The sequence below is a fragment of the Neodiprion virginianus genome, chromosome 1 (genome assembly GCF_021901495.1).
Source record: "Neodiprion virginianus isolate iyNeoVirg1 chromosome 1, iyNeoVirg1.1, whole genome shotgun sequence".
Classification (NCBI taxonomy): Eukaryota; Metazoa; Arthropoda; class Insecta; order Hymenoptera; family Diprionidae; genus Neodiprion; species Neodiprion virginianus.
In genome coordinates, this window is record NC_060877.1 from 24,709,100 (window position 1) to 24,730,253 (window position 21,154).

The 21,154-nt window shown below is 36.2% G+C and overlaps 2 protein-coding genes across 4 annotated transcripts in view; one reads left to right on the plus strand and one right to left on the minus strand.

Annotated features, from left to right (window-relative positions):
* The window catches only part of LOC124300193 (pro-corazonin-like), a 78,547-nt gene that overhangs the window by 49,837 nt on the left and 7,556 nt on the right, over window positions 1-21,154 (plus strand). The window lies entirely within an intron of this gene.
* LOC124300139 (lateral signaling target protein 2 homolog) lies at window positions 31-19,624 on the minus strand. The gene is made up of 6 exons (XM_046753843.1): window positions 19,286-19,624; window positions 7,076-7,498; window positions 6,424-6,768; window positions 3,752-6,285; window positions 3,253-3,536; window positions 31-3,168 (listed from the first exon to the last, which is right to left on the minus strand). The coding sequence occupies exons 1-6, from the start codon at window positions 19,319-19,321 to the stop codon at window positions 2,888-2,890; spliced, it is 3,903 nt and encodes a 1,300-aa protein (XP_046609799.1). The 5' UTR covers window positions 19,322-19,624; the 3' UTR covers window positions 31-2,887.

Consider the following 21,154-nt stretch of genomic DNA (forward strand, 5'->3'; position numbering starts at 1 on the left):
ACGGCACGTTATAGAAAATTATAAAGAATCTTTCAACGTCTTAAATAACAAATTTTATTTACATTCATGTTTTAATATAAGTTTATAACCAAAACCAGAGTATATCGAATATTGGTCAAACACATATTCACAATACGATATTACTAATCATTATTCTACGTGCGCACATACATATGTTCTTATTTTTAAGATTATTATTTTTCTTATTAGTATTATTTATTTGTTTTTCAATTTCTTTGCCGTTACAGTGACTATGCTTATATAGAAATTGTAGAACGATTTCATAAATTTATTATCGATTATTATCCTTAAATATATTATTATTGTTATTATTGAGAACGCTATGCTAGTATTACCTTTAAAATTCAGAAATTTCTTTTTTTACTTTTCAATTTTTAGCTTTTATCATATATGAGCATAGTCAGCCAAAGCATAAAACGGATGCGTATACCTTATACAATAACGATTCTATTGGACAGATAATATAAAAATAATTCTAACGGAAATGTAATGTTAAATATAACCTGTATATACATATAATAGTTTTGTATGCAATTTTTAATTTTTTTAAACTTTGTTGTTTTCGTGTTCTTCAGAAAAAATAATCAATTTCGTGATAAAATTTTTACACTTAATACAATTAATGAATACATGGGTGTTCTATAACAAGGCGTCAATATGTGAAAAATACATTTTCCTTCGACCCTACTTAATCTCCTTATTCGGCATATAGTTTTTTGGGCATCACATCTTAGTCATAAGGAAACCAAAAATTTTCGCTACACATTTTCATGACGTAGATTTTTATCACTCAGCAAAACGCACCAAACTCATTTTACTACTTTTCTTTTAATTACAAGGAATGTTATTAGATCGTTATTTTCATTATATCTCGTACTCGATACGCAATAACGAGAATGAATATTATATAGTATTTGGAACACATTTTGAGAAAGCTTGAAAGTATTTGGGAACATTTATTCAATTTTATATCGTAAGAATCGGTATTATGAAATTTTTATTGAGGTTTCAAAGATTTCAAAATGTATGTAATATGTATTATATTTGAACCGCGTTCCAAGTAGAGAATTGTTATTTGAACACTGCTCTATCAAAGCAAGAATGGTTTGAAATATCATATGAGTCAACGTCGATCGACAGTTATTTGTAATAAAACTTTACATCTATTCGTATCTCGAAAAATTAGTTTTATATTTAGCCTTTAGAAACACTAGTGAGTCATCACTTGTATGTTGAGAGATAATCTTTTATAAGTATCGTTATTTTATTGCCAAAGCTAAGCAATAATACCACGTAAATTATGTGAAAGGGAAGCGTAAGTTGTTGATTATTTAAACATTTGATGCCTGGAATTAATCTAATATGGAAGAAAAAGAATACCTTTACAGTATATTGAACAGTGCTCTACTGATTTGTAAGTCAGTATTGAATGTATGCGTATAAACTTTTCAGTAACTTTCGAAAATTGAAACAAATTTTTTTAACAGCAGATTAAAGTCTGCACTTTGGTGAATTCGTCGCAGAACGTGTAGAAATTTATAATTATGCACATGCAATTTTTAAAGTACAGGAAATCTAATTCGCTTGTTCCTCATATTTATTCCCATCAACAAAAACCAATACAGATAACTAGTGAAAGTTTTCACATAACGCAGTCTGCAGTTATCTCGAAAAGTTTGATATTATTATTGCACCTCGTTTTTCATCGCCCATGCGCTTTTTTGAACATACATATATTTTAATGATTAATTATTGTTTTGCTGTATAACGTTTTAAGCCACTACCTATGTTTACACTCAATCTATATTGTCTTCACCGGCTAAACTAAGTTTACATTTAATTATATTCTCGTTATAGTCAATTAGTCGAGTCCTTTCTGTTCAAATTATCCGAAAGTACTAACCGTAAAATATAATTTCAACTATCACTCCGTAAAATGGTAAAAAAACAAAAATTTACAATAATCACGGATAGACACGTTTGACTATTTACACAGTGTTCATTTTACACAGCACATCGTTTTCGTACTTTCCATATTTTCACATATCAGCATTCATCAATCGAGCTACGTTTACATTAACATTGTCCATTGAGCAACCGAGTAAATGAACCAATTTTTCATTGACGTTTTAAGCGGAAGATAAATTAGAAAGAATAAAAAAAAAAATGGTGCTTTTGTTTTTTGTTACTACATAGTAATAACTGTTAATCAACGAGGTACACTGTAAGAAGTTTGGTTTGCTTCAATGTTAGATCAAATTATAAGAATATAAGAAATTAAGTTCGGTTAGCTCAGGCAGATTAATGCAACGCTATAGATTAAGTATATTATAAAATTTGACTTTACACTGGCCACTTTCTGACTCAAGAATCTATAACCGTTTGTGTGTCGAATTACCAAACATAAGTCAATTGAAAAAGTTCTGAACTGAAAAGAAAAAAGAACGGAAAAATTTTTAAATTAGAAAAAAATCAGAGTTCCTAAGATTTAAAAATCCACACTCATTAAATCACCGGATTTAGATTTGTCGGATTTAGAGTCGATAAGTCTTTTGAAACCTCGGTTAAGGCCCTGCTGTACGCAATCTCTAGTTTCGTTAACTGATTTTAGTTCCAATCCTTATTCAGATTTTTTTATTCAACTTACGGCCATTCGCTTATACTTGGAATAAATTTAAGCAGTCTGTTGCTCTAACGACGCACGTAAGCAACGTATGAACTTTGTATAATATTTATAATATAATAATGTAGCGAAAAACGGCTGCAATTACGTAGCAGATAATGTATTCCACAGGATTTTTATTTTAAATTCAACACAGGCTTTGATTAATGATTGAATTCGTCTTGAATATATTTTCTAAGGCATTTAGCTCGTAATCGCTACCTCTGATACAGTGAACGGCGTTACTTGGTAAAGAAAACATCGATTGCAAACTCTTACTGGTTTTGTGTGACCGTATCGCGGTAACGGTACGTTGTTGTTACTACACCGGCCACAAAATACTTTACCACAATTTCTGCAATGGTGCCTACGTCTCACTACGGTGAAAGCTGCATGACAGGCCATACATCTCGGAGCATCCTGATCCGGTATCCACGCTGGGGCGCGTTCCACACATTCTTCGCCACGCTCAGTTATTGGCGATACTGTTAAAGAGAATCGTGACATTCAGAGTGACGGGTGAATTGATTTGACGGGCAAAAAGGGAGTCTGAAAAGTCTTTATCGTACTTCTTTCGTTCGTTGGTGTTGTTTCGTCCAATTCGTTTTGATCATCTCGAATTTCCTGCTCCGGATTGCTTCTTTCATCAGTTTCTATTGGAGCAGCATCTAGTTGGGTAGAAGAATCGAAGCTTTCATCTTTCACGGGCTCTATCTCGTCTGGCGTCTGACTACTGTTCATGAGAAATACGCACTTCAAGATGTTTCTCAAGTCTGAGGCAAAGTTTGTTTGCAGCTGATCGGCTACTCCTGCGACGCAGACAAACAACCGATGGACCAAATCCTCAGACGATCTGAAAAAACAAACATGGCAATAACAGGAATTAATTTACGGGGAGAAATCGCACTTTACATCAGACTTCTCATCTTTGTTAGTTACCAAGTTGATAGTAAGGTAATTTTCAATAATTTGGGATCAACTCGAAGTTGGGTTATCGTCGATTCTTCAATTCTTTCTAGAATTACGCATTAATTGGTACTTTAATGAGTAAACAAATCTGAACCATACCTGAATTTCGCTCTGATTTGGTTTCTGTTTGCAATTTCAGCGGCTTGCATGGCGAGTGCGATTTCCTCATCATCCTGACAGTCACTTTGAAATTCGCTTGTTTCTGAACTTGAATCGCAGTAGCTGGAACAGCTGGAACTCGACCCAATGTCTTTTCTCTGTACCAAAACTATTTCGAGGCTAGTAGGATGTGCTCTTGCGACGACCGCAGGGTTGACCAGCCTTGTTGCTCTTTGGGAATTTCCATTGCTAGAGATAACTTCTCTTGAACTTTGTGACTGGAAATGATGAACACTTTCGGACGTAGTTTGTACAGGCTCGGCCGGCAAGCCATTTTTATCTGTTCTGCGACCTAAGCCATCGTTGATTAAGCTTGTAGTTTCTTTTGTGGTAATTTTCTTCTTAGTGTTGCTAGCATTGTCGTTCCCTGCCCCCGTATGCTTGTCATGCTTATCTCTTTTCCCTAAGTCTCTTTTTTTCATCCTAGCCAACTGTTCCGATCTCGATCTTCGGTGATCTAAAAGCTTTCTGTTTTGCATCGACGAGTTTCTGTGCAGCTTTTGCACAGATGACGTTGTGTACTGACTACTGCTTTGCGTACTTCGCGTTTCAAAATGTTGCAAACGTGGACTCATGTGCGGACTGTGGCTACCAAAGTTGGGCATTTGTCGCGTATTTTGACTTGGATGTAACGTGGCACCGAAACTTGTCAGTCTTGGATTTAAACCACGATCCGTGGAATTTGACCTTGAACTTTCCGTACTTGTAGGCACTTGTAAATTTTGCACGCTTCTGCAAACCTTTGCAGTATCATCATGTTCTTTCCTGCTCCCCCTTCTTTCATACTTTCTCAAGTATCTCCTCCTCTGTTTATCCTCTTTTAATTTTTTGATTGCCATTTTGTCCTGGGCATACTTTTCTATCTTATTACCAATCACGTCTATCTTCTGTGATGTCGATGGACAGTTTTCACACTTCAAATCACTCCAGAATTCCTTTCGCGATGTCGACGCGTCTATGTTAAGATTCAAATTCTCCCAATTTTCCGAATAGTTTATCTGAAAGCTCGTCTGATTCGCTTCACAAACAGATATCTGACCATTACCATAAGCTAAACCGACAAATTCTTCGTTTGTACCATCAAAGTTTGAAGAGATCTTTGGAATGTTTTTAGCGCTATCTAAACCGTTTGAACTCAAAGCATGTACCTCAATCGAACTATCTAATGAAGTAACAGTCTTTGAGCTTCGCAGACTGCAAACGCAAGAATTCTCTGATATGTTGGAATTCTTTCGTTTTGGTGAATTTATTTTCGAACATGAGTAGCTCGTATTTTCTTCGATATCCTCCTCGTCATCTTCGCAAGTGTGTTCAGCATCACGTGGGAAGGTTCTCTTCTCTTCGGGACTTTTGTCATACAGACTTGTGTTTTCAGACGATATCACAGTGCATATACCAGAGTCAGTTTGCTCGGAGATTTCATTTTGACATTCGCCATCGGACAATAAATTAGACAGTGTTTTATTAGCCTCGGATATTAGCTTTTTCGATTCGATGTCAGGCATAGAATTTTGTACATGCATTCCGTCACCAGTAACATTGTTTTCATGCGACACCTGGTTAAGCAGATATTGCGTTTGCAAAACTTCGTTGTTTTCCGACGTTCCCAAGATTTCAGATATATCAGGGTTTAAATAGCTCTCGTTATTCTGCAAACTGTCTCGCCTGCTCTCTTCTTTCAACACATTATTTACAGAGAGTGGTGCCGCGCTGCTAGTCGAACTCCCCTCGCTTCCTATGTCCAAATTATGAGTATTTATACCTGGATTATTATCACTCTGTCCGAAATTGTTCAAACTATCAACTGTGCTACTTAAGTTTTCTTGCCTAGGAACGATATTTACTGTACTCAACTCAACTATTTCACAACTGTGAGAACTCTGTTCGTCGTCTTTACGCGATCTGATAGATCTTCCTGAATTTTCACCATTTTCTTCCAGTATCCTTAGTATTCGTGCAGTTTCTTTATCTTGACTATGGATGACAGCACTGGCCTCAGTTATCGCATTACGACCGACACCTTGATGATTTTCTTCACCATCCACTGACAAGATTAAGTTTTCAGGCCTAGTATTTATTATCGTTTCGTTCTTACAACACTGTTTACTCTTATCATTTTGAGATCTGTACTCCAAACTCGATACATCAACGTTGTTGGTATCACGTGTATCATCAGTCATATTATTACAGTCTTCGTCAATTATTTGAACAGCGTCGTTCGCCACTTCGTCCATATTGTTCCCAGTATTTTTCGTCACAGTATAAAAATCAACAATGAACTCTTTACAATTTGGATACCCCGTATAAAAGTTATGTACAAATTCCTCGAGGTCAGGAAAATCTTGGCAAATTGATTTCGTCCCTTGCGTCAAAGGCGCTGACGGTTCTTCGTTCGAGCAAAGCAATTTCTCCAGCATGTACAACTCCCGATTGTTCAAAGTCCAGAGTAGCTCCCTTATTTTCAAAAGTAAGGTCTGTAAATTGAACGGAAAAAACGACATTGCAATTAAATTAACAGGCCCATTCCTCTCTACCATTAGATACTATACACGATGAAGATCCAGTTTTTCAAAGTGAAATGTATAAACGTCATTTGTAGAGTTCATACTCACTCTAAACGGTCTGAACATCTCGCTCAGAGTATCGGCCGAGTTCAAGCACAACGGTCCTCCTGGAGGCGCTAATAAGCCAGAAACTATCGCCAATCGCGGTATCGTGAACATCAGAGCCGGTTCATAGTTGTCCACATCCGCCTGCCTCAACAGACCTCGTTCGAGGGCTCTTTGAAGTGTTTCCGAAAATAGGACACAAACGAGCTCCTGCTGTTCGTACTCTTTGGTTGATTTCACTGGAACCATAGCTCCGACGTAACATAACTCAAAATCGGCGAACAAACGATCGAATATCTTCAGTGACTCGATCAGCTTCTCTAACGACGGTTCCAGGGGGTTTTGAGCCTGAAAATACGAAAATTTGTAACTCATACGAACATGCCTTGTCGCAAATGAATCGACTCGATATTTTCATCTGGAAAATTTAACCAAGACTATAAAATAACGAGGATTAAATTATACACTTAGTATTTGAAATGTTTATCTGCAAATAACAACAACAACAACAACAACAATAATCATAATCATATACTCAAAATTGCTCGACTTTCAAGTTCATTGTAATACGATTGAGGTTGAATCATTATTACTTTTTTGGAAAATGAATGTTCATCGGGTTGAAAATGAAATAAGAATCGCGATAATAAATTACCTTCAGATTCATGTGACCCTTGAGAGCGTGATCTCGGAGTAAATTTCTAACAATTTCCAAAGACTTGGTAAGAGCCTTGGCGAGTGGCCTCATTGCGGAGCTTTCAGCTTCTCGGTTGATGATAGACGAACCAGCCGCAAGACATTCGGCGCCGAACCAAAGCTGCCCGGCAAGATTTTCCTGCATCACATCGTCGGGAAATTTGACCCTAAAATCTCTATTTGCTCGATTGTCAGGAATGAGGTCGTCCATAATTTGATTGCATATCGTCAAAACTTTGTCTTGACAATGTCGCAGCTGATTGACGAGCGTTGTACATCTCTCCGGTTCTTGTCGACCGTCAAATGAATCCAACTCGCAAGCAACCGCGTTCAAAGATTCATCGGCGTAGAAAAACTGCGCAAGCAGCGATGTGTCGTCTCTCTGTAACACAGAATATAAATTTCATTTTTAAACTATTTCACTATTTCACTTTCAATTTTACAGCGAAATAAATTTATAGTTACGAGTGCGTTTTCAATTTTTCATTTGTATATACGCATACCATATTGAATAAAAGAACATTACACCTGAAATAGCGGGATATGTATATATATTGTATTTCCACATCTGTTTAAAACGGTCAAAAAAAGTATTATATATTTTACCCAAAAACAATATCATATTATATTACGGAACATTTCGATTAGCGACGATGCAATCATTCAATCATTACCGAAGTGAAATTTAAACTGCAGTCGATATGAATTTACGCTGCAGTATATAATGTAACGTTATACGTATGCCTTAGGTATGTACACATTCATACACACACGGAAGTGACTACCAACACTTTTAAAAGATATGGTTTTCACGCTCGACTCGATAATTATTTATTCACTTAAGTTTGCTCGCGCATGCGCACCTTCACAGCTTACATTTTACATATTTACACCCCGGCTCGTATGCTTGAGAACAATGCCGCTGCAGGCAGTAGTTTCTGTAAGTTAATATTAAAGTAGACATAATGATGATATAATCTTTACGAGGGTTATTATTCATGCCACGTGTCTGCGTTAACAACTGTTTGAGTTCTTGCGGTTTTAGCCCGACAAAAGATAACCCGGCAAAGTGAACATTGAAGGTATACGATGTATTATATTTCAGGTATTCCACACCAAATCGGCTTAGGTATGACCCTCATTGCGTTTTGGATTTTTGGGACGACGGATTTGATTTTGACTGTTCTCAAATATACGAAAATCCAATTTACCTATGAATAGTCCCAATATATTAACTTGAAATTTTCCTCATGAATTCTTTGTTAAGAAATGAATATTTTGAGACCAAGATGGAAGTGACGGAGATTTTGGTTTAGAAGCTACAGGCGATACAAGTAATTGAAAAGCGAGAAAAAAACTTAGAAAATATAAAGTTGTATTTTTGAAATTTATATGTGATTCGATTTTTCTTACTTTTCAAACTTTAGACTGCTAGAAAGTTTAATTATATAGTCTCTGCCTGTGATTGGAACTTTACATATGCTAGATGTAAGATACAGACACAATATTCTGCGACTTTTCAAAGGGAATAAAGCTCTTCAAATCCTGGCAGTCTAAAGGTTCATCACCTGTTTCACTTCCATCTTGGTCTAAAAATTTGCATTTTTCAACAAGATATTCATTCGAAGATTGGTTTTTCGTGTTTTTGGGATCAGTAAAAATCAAACCTCTGGTCCAGAAAACCTAAAACTCGGTGTAAGATGATTTTTATACACACTCTACACCGTTCTTGAAAATTAATACAATCGCCAATGGTAAGGATCAGACGTAGATCGGTTTGGGGTGGAATGCCTTAAATACATACACATATATATGACCGCGGAGTAAATTGGGAACAATTACGATACTCTTAATTTTCACGCAAAGAAAATAATTTCGTCGTGATTTTTTATTCATCGTAAAATAGATGTAAAATGCACGAGTCTTTTTATCGGACAAAATGGCTCTAATCTTATACCGCAAAATATAACGATAAGAATTATGCCGATACGTGAAGTTTATACGATAAATTATGTAAAATGTGTTTTTTTACATCGAATCGAAAGATGATGTACTTAATCCAACTGCAGAAAGAATCCTAGGAGATTATTGTTATAGCATATATTTAAAAACGAATCGCGTCGACGGGACTGGAAAGTGAAGTTAGAAAGTTAAGTACACGCGTGTATACGTATAACTTCCGTCAAGAAGTATAAGAAATATGACTCAGTGTGCTGATCAACGATATATACATACCGTCCAGAATGATCTCATAGTGTGAGTGAGAAACGAGGAAAATCGACGTAAAGAAATATTGTATCTCATACGGTATACGTAGGTACATGGAGAAATATTTTCACTACACGAATAGTTTGTTATATGATTTTAATAGATTAAAAAATACGAAAAAAAAAATTGAAACGTAAGGTTCTCTTTCATTTTTCAACCTTTAATAATTTCGGAGTCAAATTTGTTCCTCGTCCATATGCACAATATACATCCGTTGTGTGGGTACATGACCTAAGGTGTATTGTGTGTACATCATATTCACCGTAAACAACGTGTTATCGGAGATAAGATACAAGGTACACATTTTATAACAACTAATACGCCGCATTTGAGTGCCGAGATCTTGATTCTAGCTGACAAATATTTGCTCCTTTACCTTTTCAACACATTTTCCGTAAATCGGTCTCTTAATCGATGACAAGGTTATATTGTAAGAGAACAAAAAAACAAGTAGTGAACGTACAGATTGAATTATCTAATTGACAACGAATGAGAAATGATTCAGCGAATTCGGCAGCGCGACGCTGGGACTTTTAACGCTTCGGCGCGTATAAACTCATTATACGTGTAATACTATAGAATTATGTGCCAATGAGGGCCGAAAATAGGAATTATACAACACGTCGTGCATACGGCTTTACATATATTCAACAAATGTCATCCGCGATAAGTAATTCCGACGCTGGCAATTCTCTAAAAGTGTATGTTTTTTTTTTTTTTGGCACGTTGTTGAAATATTACAGTTGAAGTCAAGAACTGGTTTTCAAAGTTGACTTTAGACATTTTGTATCTGCGGCGAATTCATGAAAGTCTTTTAAACGGTGTGGATAAAACTTTTATTACAGAATTCTTAAGATTTTTTTTTTTTTTTAACTTAAGTGGAAAAATATATCGTTGAACAGATTTGACATAATATAAAAGAAAAAAGATTTGAAATTAGTATTTGCACTTTGTTCTGAGTTTGAATTATATTTTTAGCGAATTTATGAACTGACATTATAATTACACTCATCAAGGTTATGCTAATACTCTAATTGACAATTTTATTCATATCAACTTATGAGGTTTGTAAATTCTTTGTATAATATGCGCTGTCGAAATGTCAAAACAACTTAAGCTACTGTATAAGAATGTCTTGTCATCGTATGATAAAAATACCAAAACATGGTGTATACGTGTTGTTTTCTTTTCGACGTTTCATTCGTACAAATGCTTCTGCTCTATACCGCAGGCATAAATCTAAGATGTCGGTCTGGCACAATTTTCGTAACCGAAGAATCTCTAACGTTTAAGAAACTTTATATTATATAAATTCATCATTAGGTGAATTTTTTTCTTCAAACTACCACAGGGACGTAGGATTTGGGAAACTTTCGCAAAGCTTGAATATGTGAAGCTCCTCGCGTCGAGTCGACTTACAATTAGTCGTAATTTGATACCTAGAAAAGATGAAGAAAACCAACGTTTTTCCGTGAATGTTATACATTCTCGGAAGCTCGTATCTCTTTGTACAATAACGTCTGATGTAGATACATCGTTTCCCGCAATGCGATACAACAAAACCACAAGCGTGTTGTGGTTCGTAAGAATTTTGTCGAGTTCCTTACCGTAATGTAATTTATTGTGTGATTTACATGAACTCTGAACGCGTTTTATTTTATACCGACAAGTAAAATCCAAAACCCGACGCTCAAACTTCACAAAGTGCAAAGTTTCGAAAGGATAAAATGCCAAAAGAGCATAACTCCGACAAATCAAAGTTCCGAAAATGGGAAAATTTTTAAATCTGAAACATCTAATTTCCGAATAATTCAAGACTTTCAGTACCGTCAATTTCTCGCTTGGTGAAATTTCACCTCTGATCTTTCTTTGTCTTGAATTTTTGATATTTTGACGTTCGGAATCCTGGTTGTTCTGATTTTAGTTTTTTCTTTTTTTTTATTTTTCACACCCACTTGTCGAGTAAACTACGCTGTGTAAGTATATTTTAATTTCCAGAATTCGACTCAATCAAAACTGCATTTTTCAGAATTTTGCTCTACCGGAACTCTACTCTATCGTAACTTCAATTTTCGGAACTTTTCAAATTCAGAACTTCTCGGAACTTTTCAGGGTTGCTTTACGGAATAAACGTTGAAGATAAGAAAATTCTTCGTTTTTATTTCTGCCTCATACTCTTTGCTGAATCACGTTAAACACTGCAAAATACATTACGTTGCAGATATTTTTATAACTTAATTCATAAATGTAGGTCACGCATTTTCTAGACGAGATATGTTTTATCAAACTTTTGGCTCGTCTACATTTGTCGATTTGCTATATACTCGAAGTTTTAATCGATCATGTTTAATCGAAAACTAAAGATGCTGCTGATACTGCGATTCGATAATGAATTTCTGAAGAGTAAATTATTTAACCTATAGATATCTGTATTCGCGAATACGATACGATGAAATTATAGTTGAATATTACGTTGATAGACTATTGATTTATTACGTCAAACTTATTTTAAACTTCGGGAGCATATGATTTGCGAACAAACAGAATTCTTCAAACCGTCGTTAATATTATTACAAGTATCACTTTATCGCGCTCTTGATCCTACCTTCTAGCTTGGTAAAAGATTGTAAGAAATGTTTATAAAACAAAAAAAAAAAAAAGAAATGAAAAAGAAACACGTAGGCATACTTGTTACATACAATCTCTCCTTGGACGTATTTCATTCAAAATTGTTGTTTGCAAAATCGGTTTATCATCGTTAGGCGCGAGTGTTTCTTTTTTTCTGCAAACTGGGCTATTCGTTGTTGGGGGTCAACCTCCTCGATAAGTCCGCAGCTGGATAGAAACACTAGGCCAACGGTCATATGTGATTAGTTTTTATTCACTTAACGTTTTGAAGTAGTTATCATCCGCGTCTCACCGCGATTTCGAAAGTTTATTAAAAAAGACTCGTATTTCGTTCACAAGACAAACAACGGACGAAGAAACACCGTTTGACTTACATGCGTTTGCACAATATTTATTTACGAAGTCGAGGAAAAAATGATTCATATTTTTGGAGGTTGCTCACGATTGTCACACGAAAAAAAAAAAAAAAAAAATTCGGATATATTTCCGGTTTTCTGTGAACGACAAAAGTTTATTTATTAAATTCTAATTTTTCTCGTTTACCACATCAGGAAATATAACAACGTACGTTTCTGCAATCAAGACTTTACGTACATAAATTTAATAATTTTAATTTACTGCACGTTTGAGACCCAATTAGAAAGAAAATAAAATAAAAAAAATAATACCTTTTATCTGTATATACGTACTAAAAAAAACGCTTTGTAAAAATTATTACTTATTTACCGGTGATGAGTTTAAATACATATATGAGAATTCGCCACGTGGCCGAAAGCCAATAAAGAGAACTCGAAAGAAATTTTTAAGACGAGTGCAGCCGCGCGGATTGGTCATGCAGAAAAAGAAATAAACTAAATTCTTCGCGCCTAATCGTAAGATATCGTGCTAATTCTTGGCGATGGCAAGTAAACAACAAGAGTATGCATTTTATTAAACATTACAGTATGCTGTATGGGAAGTGGAACATGTTTGTGTTATATCTATAAATAAATATACATCGGTGTAAAAAAAAGGGATAAATTTTGGCGATTAAAGATTAACCCTGGAGACACCGAAGGTGTAAATTTTAATTGTGGGTATAACGTGTATTTTCGATACGCTACAAGCGTGATTGAAATAATCATTTTTGTTTTTATTCCTCTCCAAACGAGAAACAATTTCCCGAACGATTTCTTTACTGCTGTTGGCAAGTATACTCGGCGTGAGTAAACTTACAATTTCAGTGTATTTTGACAGGGCAGGAATTAGCAATATTGTATCCTATGACGCAGAGATTTTACAGTTACAAATTTTTCTTGTTCGCGTATATAACGATTAAATGCAGTCTGTACATTTACCTTTCACACATATCTAACACGGAATAAATTGGAGAATAAAATGCGTAAACTTTATTTTTTTTTGGTAGACTTGATAATTAAATTCGAGGATCATATGTAACGTAAATTCATCGTGTTGGTACGCATGTTAGGACTTGATTAGCGAAACCACATCTTGATATTATACAGAGAAAACGTGTCGTCGTCACAGATTCGCGGAATCTCTGAACTTGATCAAATATAACACGTCGAAGACACGGTAATTTTCCGATGAGTATAAAGATTAGTGACGTTATTGTAACGATGCATATGTTTAGGAAAAATCTTTATTTCGCACCTTTGGGAATGTATGAAATTTAGCAAAACATGACAAGTAAAATATATTCACGTGTTGCAACGCCAAATCCTTGAAGATCATTCTATAATTACGCAATGACTTTTCTTTTTATGTTTCGTTACGCTAACATTAATAACTTCAGCTGCATATTTTGCGGAAGGTGGAAACTTTATAGGAAATCATATGCATCAGCGATAGCATAACGGAGATTGGTTATTTATTACGGATATATATCGTACGTACAACAAAGAATTATCTCAAATGCGGTGGCATAATAAATTAGCAAGTTCTGTTGAAACATCGACCGTTATAATTACATCAGTCGTCGACAAGATATCGTGCCTCGCAACGCTAACGGAGTGTAGAAAATTATACACTGCAGCGATACTGCTCTGTGGCTTTTAACGTGAAATCAACTTGGAAATCGAAGAGATTTCTAAACCAATATATATATTGCGAAACGTTATAAACTTTGTTTTGAAAACATCGCGGACTGCTGCGAGCCCCGCCGATTTGACGGAGTTGACGATTTCTAAATGAAAAAGCAAACACGATATCGTATATTTGTTCCATAAATTTGTTACTTATCTTATTAAACTTGTCGAATTAACAAAATCATGGCGCAGGCGTATCGACCACCGGATATTATGCTGCGTATAACATGTAATATCGCAAAACGTAATAATAATCATCAGGCTTTAGAATGTCATGCAACATTAGAATTACTTGAAATTTAGTAAACTGATGATACGGCATTGCTCAAATCAGATTTTGTAAATTCAATTTTTTCAGATATTCCAAAGGTGCGAAACAGTAATTTTCGTTTCAAAATTTCGATACATCAACGTTACTAAACTTCGGTTTCGTTAATAACCTATTTTTCACGGATCTGCGAAGGACAGTAGGTGCTATTTAACGGCAGAAATAGGAGACACGTTTGTCTGAAATGACGTAGAAGGAATTGAAAATAAATAGAACCGTGCATTATACATGTATGAAAGAAGAAAGCCGCAGCACGTATTTCAACATAGGTGTATACATATAATGAAGGCGACTTCTGATGAGAGAATAACGAAACGACATTTAAAAACTTGTGAAAACACGCTCTCGTCTTATCAGGTACATAATATATATGGCAATATGCGTGGTACCTGCGGATTATGATACGGCATGTGTGTCTCTGTCTGAGGAGAGTAATTAAATAGGTACACAACTTGGTTCCGTCAGCATTCGATATACGTAACTGTGTGTGATTGTAAAAAGCGGTCAACCAGGCAAGCAGGTTCTCTTCAGATCGGGAGAGGTTCTACTTTCGATGTCGTTTTCACTTGTGTGCATGCTTTACCATACGTTAAAACGTACACCTTCTTACAAAACAAACATGAACTCGTACATTATAGACTAATTAAACCCGATGTATTATATGTACTCTCAATAAATGATATCATGGTAAGAAGAAAAAAAAAAAAAAATGGTAAAAGTATAATAATTTCTTTCCGCATTATATCTTCTTTGCTGAGGAAACGGGAAGGGAAGGAAGAAACGGAGCCGATACGAGCACCGACAGAATGTTAATAATCAAAGAGATACGAAGAAAGAAGGAAACATTATCCTTTTCCGAACTAATAATAATTTTTTTTTTTTTTTTTTTAAGTATAATTCTTTCTCGTTTAATACCTCCTGCAGGTTGATTCGAAGTACTTTGGAAAAGTTGGCTAATAAATACCTATAAATTAGTTATCGCGACGAAGATATATTTCTGCAACGTAGTTTCAACTCTGGAGAAAGAAATGTTTCATTTCTGAGATTATACATAATATATAGAAGCATTGCGCTTTGGGTTTCGATTCCTTTTTATATAGTTGTAATATCTACCTACAGAAATCTACGCTTCACGTAGCGGTAAAGTAGGTACCTACTAAACAAGTTTTGTCCATCGTCCGTCTCTTCTTTTTAACGATCTAGATACATGACTAATATCGGTGTCATCGCCATCCGCCAATTTTACCTAAATTTAAGCCGCGATTGGAGGGTTTAAAATTCGCTTAGTGTAGCAATAATTGCTTTGCCGACGAGGTAATTTATAGCCTTGCAGCGGTCGGAATAACGTATGCACAAATTATTGACCGGATGCTGCATGAGATTGACGCAGGATTGTCCCCCTATTTTCTGACTTGTGAAACGGCTTTTTGCTTTTCGCACCACTTATCAATATAAACATTTAAACGTCTTTTTTCCTTTGCGGTAGACGGATGTATATGGTAGTAAAAGAATAGTGATTATAATGATATTGTAGAAAGTGATTTACCGGTCGGTATTTTTTTTTCCATTTTTGTGAAACCTGTTCTTTGTATGTAATTGGATAAAAATTTCTAGAGATTCGGAACGTTTGAAAATTTCGAAAGTACAATTATTCGAATAATTAAGGCAAATACAGGGTTCGTACGCTTTTTGGAACCCAAAATTCCCTGACTGATTTGTCTCAAATTTTAACACGAGCTTCTTAAATATAATTTTTAGTAATTAATCGAAGATTTCTTCTCACCGGTATTTTTTTTTTTTTATAAACAATTTAAGACCGAAATTTTGGTCAAAAATCGACTTTTTTTTTTGAGAAACCGCCATTTTGTCAAAAAAAATTATTTTGCTTATTCCTTCGATTAATTACTAGATTTAACATTACTTTAACGAAATCTGTTTGGTTTTTAAATTTCTGAGGATCCAGTTCAAAGATATATAGTGGTCACCGCAGAACGTCTTTTTTGAGAGGAGCTCCCGGAGATCAGCTGTAGCTCCTTTCCAAATAAATATTTTTACTAATACTAAGTCTTAAAATACAGTTAAAAGATACCATAATATGTGTACAAATTTTTGGATCAATAAATTTAAAAGTTTTCTCAGAAAAAATTCTGGAAAATTCGCTTTTTTTCGGCCTTCTAACTGTATATAACCCCTTAAAGAATTCATCCTTTATTTTTTTTTTTTTTTTAAACATCAAGAATACCCAGACTTTTCCTGATATTACCAGTTAGCAAATTACAGGAAATCTCGGACGATGAATACAAACATACCCGAAAATTTAGACCTGGGTATATTTGACGTAGAAACACATCGTTTGCAAAAGCAATTCGACGACCTCTGATACGCGATTCGAAGAAAATCAAGAAGCGGTTCCTGATCTCTATAATACGGAGCCCGAGAAAGGAGGGCTGATGAATAGATAAGAAGAAAGGAAGAAAGTGGAAGCGGCGAGGGGCGGGGAGGGGGGCTGCAGCGCTAGCGTCGAATCAGTAAACAAGGACATAAACTTAAGTTATATATATATGTATAACATAAATTTTCTCTCTCCATCTCTTTTAGTTCTCTCAGCTTTTCATCGGCGGATCGGTCAAAGAGCGTGACGCAAGATTGTTGAGAGGCTTGCGAGAATTCTTAGCTGCAGAAACGGTGAACGAAACATTCATACAACGTATTCCACTCTAATCGACTCGTTGTATACATTGTACGTACAAGCGTGTAGGTATATTCCGTCTCTCTGGCCTGCAGCCGAGCATGCGTGACTCATCTAACGTTATCTTTTGTCTCTAGCCGTATATTTTTCGCCTCGATTCTCACGTACATCTCTGGGACTTTTTTTTTTTTTTTTAATTTTATTTTGTTCCCGGTTGTTAGGCCTTGTCCGATGACTGGGTCGTTAATAAATCATCAAACAGCTGATTACACAGACGCGTAGGTAATATCGTTGTACACGCGGAGAGAGAGAGAGAGAGAGAGAGAGAGAGAGAGAGAGAGAGAGAGAGAGAGAGAGAGAGAGAGAGAGAGAGAATCGACGGGTGAAAAAAACAAATTAAAACCGACCGGTTAGTCCAATTATATTTAAATCCCGCGAATAACCGTTTGACCAGCGTGCCATGAACAATTCCGAGTTCACGAGCGATTAATATTATTATAACAATTCACCGTCGTTGTTATCACCGTACAATTTTTCCACCATCAAAGTTTTAAAGTTTATCTGGCTGGCGGGTGATTTATTCTTCGTTTCTCTTTAGTTCGGCAACAGCTGACGCTGTATGCGTCATAAAACGGCAGCATAAGTTTCGGAAAAAAATTATAAAATGCCACGTATATATTCTCTTTTTCTACTTCTTTCCAGACGTTAAATTTCTCCTCTTCTTCCCGCGACAAATCGCGATAATATTACAATCCGGTGTACAACAATCTTGTCATCTTTCCATCAGTCTACAATGGAATCTATTACGTTATTTACGTATTTAGCTTTGCCGCAGTCGCAGGCTTTACTTACTATTATGGCCTACTCTGCTGGCTCCTCGGTAAAAAATTCGACAAACAAGGTCGTAGTCGTCATAGTAGTGGCCGAGGCTGCGTACGTATTCGCCTTTATTAACCCATCGTTAGGTTTTAAAAAAATTATGCGCACGCGTGAGGAAAATATACTGTTCTTAATGGGACGCATTTTGTTTTCGACATTGAATTATAGACGCGGAGAGACCACGTGGTGGTTGTGGTAGTGGTAGTGGTGGTAGGAACTTCTCGACTCGAAACTTGTCGAAAATTTCCACTGCCCGTGAAGCTGGTTAACAAGTGATGCATAATCGTGCAATAACGACGACACGTATAAATAATTCCGAAACTAAACGCATGTTCTTCCTTATGGTTTCTGTATCTACACACGCGTAATTCGTGGGTAGAAAGAAACAACACACGTCGATTGCCAAGGTTACGGGATGATGACAGGGAACCGATGAACGCTGTGCGAGTGACAGTGTCTCTGCACTTACGCAGTCGAGAGCCTGTAAACGGAGTATACGAAGGTTGCTTCATTTGCCGATGGCGGAATAGTAATTACACAGACGATTTCAACGATTCCCGCGCCCCCCCTCCTTATTCGTTTTAATATTTATCGAGAAAAGGAGAAACAACAAAGCGCGACGATAAACCACCTCGTTATTGCACGAGGCGTATCTGCATAAATAAATTCAACCGCGACATCGACTTGGCATACGATTTTGTTAATTTTACTTTTGTTATTCTTGCATCGGAGATCGTTGAGAACAACGAGAGATAAAGAAATAATCTTTTACAGTTCCCAGGTACGAGAATCTATCCATCTGGGGTTTGTGGAACAGCCCGATATGGCTGGCTGGTCAGCTAGACAAGACAGCGCGATTGTGGCTGTCACTTGTTTACGCACCTTGGTTGTCAGTGTGGGTGATAGTCGGTTGTTTAGGTGGGACGACTGAACGGTCCGGGACGTGATTGCGGAAAAGACTGACGATGAGAGAGGAGTTTTTGCGATATTGCCCAAGGTTTTAACGGTCGAGAAACGGGTGAGGAAAATCAGCAGCTATCGATGCTAGAGTGATAAACAAACGGTGGGAATATCTGGCTGGCAGAAGTTGAATAAAGAGTCGAAAGGAACGAACGTCCCTCGGATTGCCGTCTGTTTTTTGTTTTTTATCCTTTCCAACCGTCAATTGTCAGCGAGGTATACGATGACTGGCGTTGCCAGCACGCCCTTTATTACAAAATCGAAGTTACGCGACGGACTGCGATGCCACAGCGTGACAGAAATACGCTTACTCGTGGAAAATGGGCTTACCTTCGGCCTGTAGAACCATTTTCTTATGGACTCCATGACAACGATGCTGGCTGGCAGGCGAGAAACAAACGAAATAAATCCACGAACTAACGAACTTACGGCCTCGCAGCGCGCGGCTGACACGGTCGCTACGAGCTACACATTTTTAACAGCAAACGCACACTCGCAGGCACCTCGAATTCAGCGTCTTATAGCGCCCCTTGTTCGCCCTCGATGCGGGACGATATGCACACGAATCCCTCGATTGTACAAATCTAAATAATCCACTTGCGATGCATGATTGCAAAGTTGCCCGATAGGCGTCAGTACCGCGTCACACTCGGCGAGTAACTGAAGAAGCTCCTCTCACGCATGCGCCAAAACGGATCTCTGCCTTCTGCGGATTCGCATGCAGCGACGCGTCGCGGGGAAACAACGAACTAAGTCCGCTTCGTCATCTGTGGCGGAAATTTTGAATCGTGTTGTTTTCCTTGCTGCGGATATTGTGCCTCTCTGAATAATGGATTGTATTCTGGCAGCGATTGAAAACGGCGAGATGAGACTTGGTTCAAAAATTTGTTGTAATACGCCTTCTAATATTCGTTGTCTTCTTACGTTAGCGTTGACTGAAGAATATAAAGACAGTTGCCCTAATGGGCTTTGGTGTGTTCATCCGATGTTGGTAAAAAATTTTATGTGAATTTCTATACAACGAATAGAATAATGCAATAGGGAACAATTCCATGAAAGATATTGGAGCCATTTTATAAGAATAAAGAGAATGTTAATGTCAAAAAATTTTAATAACACTTGACGATAATTCTAGTAATTGAATTATTCACTATTTCACGAAATCACTATTTTCACAGTTTCTCTTCACATGTTCATATCACCATCTGAAATAATATTTAGAAAATATGTTTGGCATTGATTATGTATGGATGAATGAACTCTGCAGTATTTCGAGGGGAAACAGTGCGATAATATTTAATCTGAATATAGTGGAAAAGTCAATGAACTTTTTGAGGTAAGAACTCCTGTCAAAAATTTTGTAGACCTAGTGCACGGTAATTGTTATGGACTAATCTTTGGGAAGTCTTATTCGTTTTTTTGAGAGACCACAATTAATATTGTTCAAGTAGACACGACGAATGTGTCGCTATCTGTATAAATTATATTGTAAATATATTGATGAAGAGATTGTGACATATAAGAATTTATATGATGCGTAGAATGTGATCTGATGAGAAAAATTCTTATATTTGAAAACATTTTTCACTTGTCTCAACCCTATATTTAAATGAACCTTGATCAACGTTCGAATTGAGGATGCAAAATACTTTATGAGTATCAACTAGCTATACAAGCACGTAGGTTGTAATAATGTGAAATGCAGATTCTAATCTGACTACATTTTCAAATCGATTAGATTTACGTAACATAATTAAGAAACAAGTATTTACTGTCATTTATTTATATAACTATATATGGACGAATTAGAATGATGTTTTCAGTTTCTGAAAGTTATCATAGTCTATAACTGCGTAATATTAATTACTGCGTAGACGTTATATTAGAAATTAAATGATTCTTTGCAGAATATTTAAAATAATAAAAACAACGTTGCTAATCACTGATTTTTCTTCCCAACGGTGATTGATGAAACACTGAATTTATTTACATACCAAAAAATCAATAACTATACATGTTTCGTCACGTTATATAAACTGCTGATCGATCACTGTTACCAATTAATTCCAATGCCTGTGAATTGTTTTTGTAAAACGAGGAAGAAAAAAAACACTTCATTTATCATTGTTGCATAAGTGGAGCTAGTACATCATGATTACAGCAACGTCAGAGAAATTACAGAGTCATCAGATGCATAGC